This window comes from Hipposideros armiger, unplaced genomic scaffold (assembly GCF_001890085.2).
Source record: "Hipposideros armiger isolate ML-2016 unplaced genomic scaffold, ASM189008v1 scaffold_548, whole genome shotgun sequence".
Taxonomy (NCBI): domain Eukaryota; kingdom Metazoa; phylum Chordata; class Mammalia; order Chiroptera; family Hipposideridae; genus Hipposideros; species Hipposideros armiger.
The window spans coordinates 76,742-84,864 of NW_017731898.1; the positions used below are offsets into that span (position 1 = coordinate 76,742).

General features: G+C 34.7%; 1 protein-coding gene across 1 annotated transcript; it reads left to right on the top strand.

The window, feature by feature from the left end:
• Positions 1-6,526: 6,526 nt before the first annotated feature.
• LOC109396852 (olfactory receptor 6C68-like) lies at positions 6,527-7,465 on the top strand. Its single transcript, XM_019669005.1, has one exon. The coding sequence runs from the start codon at positions 6,527-6,529 to the stop codon at positions 7,463-7,465; it is 939 nt and encodes a 312-aa protein (XP_019524550.1).
• The last annotated feature ends 658 nt before the right edge of the window (positions 7,466-8,123 follow it).

Sequence of the window (8,123 nt, forward strand, 5' to 3'; positions counted from 1 at the left end):
GCCCCGTAACACAGTTTGTTAATCCAGTCGTGCACCGATGGGCATTTCGGTTGTTTCCTAGTCTTGGCTATTGTAAATAGTGCTGCAATAAACATAGGGGTGCATATATTTTTTCGAATTAGCGTCTTGGGTTTCTCTGGATAGATACCCAAGAGTGGAATTGCTGGGTCATACAGTAGTTCCATTTCCAGTTTACATTTATTTTTATTGAGATATAATTGACATATAACATTGTATAAGTTTAAAGTATACAACTTGTTGGTTTGTATTTTTATGTATTGCAATATGATTATCACTGTAGCATTTAACTAACACCTCTAAGACGCCACATGTTTGTCATTTCATTTTGTGTGATGAGAACAAACTTGCAACTAGTAGATAAATATGTTCTGGAGATCTAATGCACAGCATAGTGATTATAGTCAACAATACTATATTATAAACTTAAAAGTTGCTAAGAGACTAGCTCTGCTCCCGTTTCAGTAGTATCCTTTTGCCCTCATCTAGCATGTCACCTGATTAGAGAATCTTTCCAGTTGGAGTGACCTAAATCTTCCTCCCTCATGAGTCTATGATATTGTATTGGGCCTGTAGTGTTACAATTATCATCTATCATGGGATATGAGACTCTGAAGAGGTGTCCTAGGCGATATTCTGAATTCTAGTTGTTGTCTTCCCTGACACATAATTTCCTCTTGGTAAACAGAATTATTTACCCCAGCCAGTACAATAATCCACTTCCTTCCATACCTGTTGGATCAACAGCATGATAAATACAAATTGGACAGGTGGTAGTCTGAGCTTCTAGTTTAATGGAACTATTGTTGTGCTGCCTAATGGAAGCAGTCCTCCCTTGAGAACTAAGACTTATAAACCAGAAAAGCCTAAAGTTGTGCAGGTGAGAAGCCAAAACTTCACTGGCAGATCAATAGAGGTAATATTTAACAGACACAACACAATATCCATAACTTGATTCTCAGAGTTTAGTAACGTGGCTTTGGGGAAAATACCATATAAAATATATTGATTCCTGATCAGTCACTCTAACTACAATTACAAAAGGCCATCCCATTGTTCTTTCAGGCCAGTTGCTTCAGGGTAATAAAGGACTAGTTCCATGAGCATGAACCAATTGCTGCACTTCACTTGCTTTAAAATGAGTTTCCTTATTAGAAGGAATATTACATGCAATATCATGATTCTGAATAAGTTATTCACTAAGCTCACAGAGGATAGTTTTGGAAAAGGCATCATAGTAGAGAAGGAAAAACTATATCCAGAATAGCTCTCTAGTCTAGAGAAAAAAAAAGGTTTTTCGTCTTCCATCATGGAAGTGATCCAATATAATGATAAACCCATGAGATGGCTGGCTGGTAACCTCAGGGAATGGTGGCATATGAAGTTCACTGTTGATCTCAGCTGTTGATAGCATAGGCACCAAGTGGTACCTTTAGCCAAATCAACCTTATTAAGTGAAAGATTAATGGATTGATGAAATTATATAATGTCAATCTATATTATTGTCATCAAAATAATAGTATATTTTAAAAGTCAAAATCATCACAATATAAAGAAACACAACTAACAGCTTTCAACATACTTTTCTAGCATGGGTACATATGTGTATGTGTCTGTATACATATATTCACACTTTGCATACAACATAATTGATTTTATATTAACAATATGCCATTCATATTTTCTATGTGAATATAAATATACCTGTGATTATTAATTTATATGTTAACTTGTCTAGGTCACACTACCCAGATATTTGATCAAACATTAGTCTAGCTATTACTATGAAGATTATGAAGGTATTTTTTAGACAAGATTAACATTTAAATCAGTAAACTTTGAGTAAAGCAGCTTACCCTCCATAATGTGGATGGGCCTCATCAAATCAGTTGAAGACCTTAAGGGAATAAAGACTGATGTCCCCTGAGGAAAATATCTCTATCTATCTATCTATCTCCCTCTCTCTCTCTCCATATATTTACATATTTTCAGCTGTAACATTACCACCTTGAACAATGTGCAGAATATATAATAGGTTCTCAATAAATATTGAAAGAATGAATTAATGACTGTGTTATAGAAAATGGGGAAAAAAGTTATAGTAGCTGGAGTATGCAAAAAAAAAGAAGAGGAAGACAGAGGAGAAGGAGGAGGAGGAGGAGGAGGAGGAGGAGAAGCATTGAATGAGGTATGGACATGTTTATTTGGCATTGTATCTAAGTATCTAAGTGACCATTCCTAGCTTTTTTCTCCAGGTCTCGTTTATCCTCTCAATAGTCTATTGCTGTAGTGGAGGTGGTTTTTTCACTCACTCTTCTATGACAATTCTAATGCTTACTATAGACAATCCTTCCCAGGGCCCTCTACAGATGTCCCATTTAGACTAAGGAAAACAAAATTATAAATTGAACTGTCTACTGATTCTCTACTTTTGTGTAGTTGCAGAGAACTCTTTAATGCAAATAAAGATGCTGAAACTTTTTCTCAGACAATTTATTAAGATTATCCACCCAATCACATGCATTCTAATGATTTCCATTCCCATTTTGGGGCCACATATATGTTTTAGTTTATCTGGTGGGAGATATACATCAAAAACCATACAAATACAAAAAGTTTTCTACCTACAACTAAGAATGTCTCCTGTGTAAATAGTTGGTGTATAAGCAGTCATGGGTGCACTGATATTTATAGAAAAATTTTAGAGCAATATTTTTTATTACAAAAAAATGTAAATAACCTAAGTTTCAAAACTTGTGATAGAGGGTCAGCTGACTGGCTTAGTTGGTTAAGAGCGCCAGCTCTGAGCAACAGGGTCACCGGTTCGATTCCCACAGAGGCCAGTGAGCTGCGCCTGAGCTGAGCTGCCACTGAGCTGCCAACAGGTGGCAGGATGGCTCAGCTGGTGAGAGCACATGTTCCTAATAACAAGGTTGCCGGTTTGACTTCCACATGGGATGGTGGGCTATGCCCACCCACAACTAAGATTGAACATGACATCTCGAGCTGAGCTGCCCTGAGCTGCCAACAGGTGGCCAGAGGGCAACAGGACTTGGGAGCTGAGCTAGCTGCACCTTCCACAACTAAGGCTGAAGGACAACTTGGCTATTCCCTTTTCCCAGTTCCCTAATAAAATCTTAAAAAAAAAAAAACACAGAAAACCTTGTGGTACATAGTATCAAAGTAATAGCAATACTAAAATTACTATCTAAAGGTAGTCATTAAAAATTGCTATAAATCTCTATATGTTGATAATTAAAGACAACCATAATAGGTTGGATGAAAATGAAAGATTATGACAGTTTTTGCAGGCTTATTATGTGTTTATGTATGAATGGGAAAATCTCTGACTTTACTTTTATAAAATAATTTACACTACTTATTTCTGTTACATTTTTTCCTTTTTACCTGCATAGTTTTCATAATATCCATGAGTTGCTTAATGTAAATAAAGAAAGTAGGGAAAATGATCTTGTGCCAGTTTTATTCCATTAGACAATACAGGGGGGAAAAACCATTTTATCGTTTGAATTATATTGTCTGACACCATCAAAGTGTGTCTAATGTTATTGTTGTGTTTTCTTTTCCTTAAGGGCACTTTCCCCACTGCTGCATGTATAATGTTGATTGGGAAAACTTTATATTAATAGTCCTTAGTGACTTTTAAACCTGGGTCTCCAAGGATTCTTTTGTTGGATGACTTTATTGACTCTTGTTATAGGTGGAATACATGAATTAACTAGCCGTAGTATTTAGTGCCAAATATATTCTCCTAACTGATAAGTTCGTAATATCAACTATTCCTAATCACCCAATAGCCAATGGTATGCCTAGCCCTTTAGACTAGGAATTCCTGTATTTTAGCTAGCAAGAGAAGAAGAAATTATCTTCTTGGTTTAAAATGGCAGAGTCACTCTCATAGAAGAACCTCTGTATGGTGTAGAGGGGCTGTGGGCATTTCCACGGCCTTTTCTAGCTGAGTGTGTTTCCCTGGAAAACTTAGCATTTTGTGTCTCCACTGGCACATTCATTTTCAACCTGTGTCTCAATATGAGTATCTACAAATAAACTGTCAATAGACGCCATGAAATAACTTACTGCTTAAAAGGTAAGTATGAAAATGTTTGGAACTTCAGTTATTTTCACTGTATGTAGGCATGTACACTGGAGGGAGCGGGGGAGGTGGATGGGAAACACTGTGCTATATTTCTCTCTTTAAGCAAAGTTAGACTTTAAAAAAAATACAATATAGTGAATACTCATGGTAGCATTTGATGAAAATATCCTACAGTCATTTACGAGATACAAATTTTTTCTGGAATGATGGCCCTAGAAATCATTATGAAACCTGGTTTGGTAAGATTCACAAATAAAATCTCCCACAAGCATACATACACACAAAAAATAAAACAAAATCCAAATGCGCGCGCGCGCGCGCGCGCACACACACACACACACACACACACACACACACACACATATCTCTAGCAGATTGACATATTGACTGAGACTTTATTCATTTTTTATGTTTTTGATAACTAAAATACTTTGTGAAAGTTAAATACTTAAAGTAGGATTTACTCCATATGACTATGTTGGCATTAGCGTTTAATATATACACAAGACTAGATTCGGGTAAAAGCAGGATATTGATTATGGAAGATGAGATCGTTTTAAGACCTGATCAAAGCTGAATGCAATGTCAAGAGAACTACTGGGTGGTAAGTTGAGACCGTGAAAAAAAGGAAAACAAGACAGAGGTTCTCAGTGTCAGCTAGAGTCACTTTCTGATGAGGGTATTATATTCAGAAGGTATTATATTCAATCAGTATCTCTGCCTATGATGTTGTCTATCTACCACGGAGACTTCACTCAGCACACTGGACCATAGTAGCAGAAGGCAGGTTCACCTGATTATACAAAAGAGAGGAAGACTGTTCAAAATTCTGGAGGCACACATATCAAGGCTTTCTGAGGGAAATATTCTAACACAAGAAAATGGCTTATTCTTAGAAGATCCCTTTTGCATTTAGCCAAGGTGAGGAAATGTGGAGCCCTGAAGACATTACTATCAAATTAGAAACTTGTGATTATCTATCAGTATAATTGGGGATACATGAGAAATAACTCTCACCAAACTACTGATCAAAATTATATAGGAACATGTAATTTTTCAGTACAGTGTAATTTTCTTTGTCTTAATTACCAATAGAAACACTGTCTTCATAAAACCAAACATTCAGGTAATGTGAATCAATCATCAGAGTACAGTAACTAAGATCTGGCCTCCAATGTCACTGTGTTTGGCCACTTGTTATCTAGGAAAGTGGACGTATACTTTACCTCTCTGTGCCTGTTTTCCCATTTTTAAAATGAAGATAATATACATCCCCACCTCACAGGATATCCTAAGCATTTTATAGATTATATATGTAATATAGTTAGACCAGTGCCTTGAGCGTGGCAAGAAGCTTATAAGCAAGCGTGTCTATTAGTATAACTATAATGAGTTAAGACATAGAGAAATTCATGATGGAGAGCTTTAAAAAGGCTGGTGAGGTTGAAAGCTAGACAGTAACAGATTGCAAAATGAATGCAAAATGTAAAAATAGGAGTAAACTTGAAGGAAATGAGAAAGGAGGAAATACAGTGTCAGGGTGAGGATATTCAACAACTTTTGTCTTGACTTTTTCTCCATAATGTGTTGTATAAATGTTTTTCAATCTGAGCAGCTGCATGAAATCATGAAAGTATAGTTTTTATGCTCTTCATCAGTTCATTTATTATACTCAACATTACCTCACAATATGATAAAAGAGGGCATCAAAATTATGAGATTGTACTGCACACTGTTATTCAAGGTGTAGCTATAAGATATAGGTATTGAAGTTTAGAGACATGTAAAATTACAAATTTGGATGTTTTAGAATCAAAACATATTTTGACCTTTTAATAAATAACCAATAATTTAAAAGCAATGGAAAAGCAAATAAATACATATTTCAGAAGAAACTAAAATACCTTGTTTGGGTCCTGGTCTGAAACATTATTTTAGGATTTTAACAGTCTCCAAACTTTGAAGCAAAGGAATGAAAATAAGTGAATACATTTAAATTTAGCTTATGAGTTGAAGAAAACATTTGGTTATAATACATAAAATGAAAAATAAGTATGACTTAATTTAAAAATGCAGAACATAGAGTAGAAGTTAAAATGGTCAATTAATTATAAATTAATTATAAGAGACTAATAAAGGAAAAGTTAGAGTATAATTCAATAACTAAAATTTCTAAAATCATTTTAGTTGGTCATTATGTATAAGTAGATTGATTGGAGAGCTCAGCTCCCTATAAAGTAGGAGATGTATTGCTCAAAGCAAGTAAACCCATGGATGTTGGATGAGTTGAATATGCAAGAGTGTTCATCACTGGCTGATTTTGTCATTGAATTCTGCAGTTCAAATCTCTCTGACATTTACATGTAGGTGTCGCAAATCCAGAAATCAATAATGAGAAACCACACAGCAATAACAGCATTCATCCTTCTGGGACTGACAGAAGATCCTCAGCTGCAGGTCTTACTTTTTATCTTTCTACTTATCACCTACATTTTAGGTGTAACTGGAAATCTGACCATCATTACCCTAACTTTGGTGGATCCTCAGCTTAAAATTCCCATGTATTTTTTCCTCCAAAATTTCTCATTGTTAGAAATCTCATTTACAACTGCCTGTATTCCAAGATTCCTATATAGTATATCAAGTGGGGACAGAACAATTACTTATAATGCATGTGTCATTCAACTATTTTTTACATTTCTCTTTGGGATAACTGAATTTTTTCTTTTGGCTACCATGTCCTATGATCGCTATGTGGCCATCTGCAAACCCCTGCATTATATGATGATCATGAGCAACAAAGTGTGCAAAACAATGATTATCTGCTGTTGGATGACAGCACTTTTGATTATCCTACCACCACTTAGCTTAGGTTTTCATCTGGAATTCTGTGATTCTAATATCATTGATCATTTTGTATGTGATGCATCTCCTCTCCTGAAGATCTCATGCTCAGACACATGGCTGGTTGAGCAGATTATTTTAGCCTGTGCTGTAATGACCTTCATCATCACTTTTATATGTGTACTTCTCTCCTACATGTATATCATCAGGACAATTTTAAAATTCCCTTCAGTTCAACAAAAGAAAAAAGCTTTTTCTACCTGTTCTTCCCACATCATTGTGGTTTCTATCACCTATAGCAGCTGCATCTTCATCTATATCAAACCATCTGCAAAAGAAGAAACAAATATTAATAAGGGTGTGTCAGTGCTTATTTCATCCATATCACCAATGCTGAATCCTTTTATATATACTCTGAGGAATAAGCAAGTTAAACAAGGTTTTAATGACTCACTCAAAAAAATTGCATTTCTCATAAGAAAGTAAAATGTAGCTAAGTTGATAAGCCAGCTCAAAAGGTGCACATCTACTTTGTGTTTTCCATAAAGCTGGTAACCAACATTGTAATTCTTTAACCTATAACATAATCAGGTTGTTGACCTCATAGCCATTGAATTAATATTTCCTTCAATTAATTTAATGAAGAACTAATTACTGTATAGTGTTTATTGATGGACAAACTATGTCTCTTTTAATCCTTTCACCAGTCACTACTTTCCTTCTTTTCAGATGATTTTCCCAGATAATTTTATAATATTGGTGTGGAAGTCATTCTTAAGCAATACAAAAATTCCTTCCTCCACTAAACAATTGATAGATTTAACTAACAAACTGTAAAATATCTATAGCAAAATTAAAAATGTAAACACAATCATTAAAAAAAGGATATAACTAAAAGAATAGTTTTATGACACAGTTAACATGAAAGACTTAATACCATAAATATATAGGAAGCTTCTGTGAATCAATAAAATTACAATTTCATATAAATTCCAGTATAATAATTGGGTATTTAATTCACTAAAAGGTAAATTAAATTATCCATAAAAATATTAATTATATTTAGAGAAAAATACACCAAAGAACAAAAGATTAAATATTCTTTTCAAAGGCACCTCATTCACCAAGACAGCCCTTATGCTGA

Excerpts from the sequence above, each read along its gene's own strand:
- LOC109396852 (XM_019669005.1), top strand. The coding sequence starts at position 6,527 with ATGAGAAACCACACAGCAATAACAGCATTCATCCTTCTGGGACTGACA.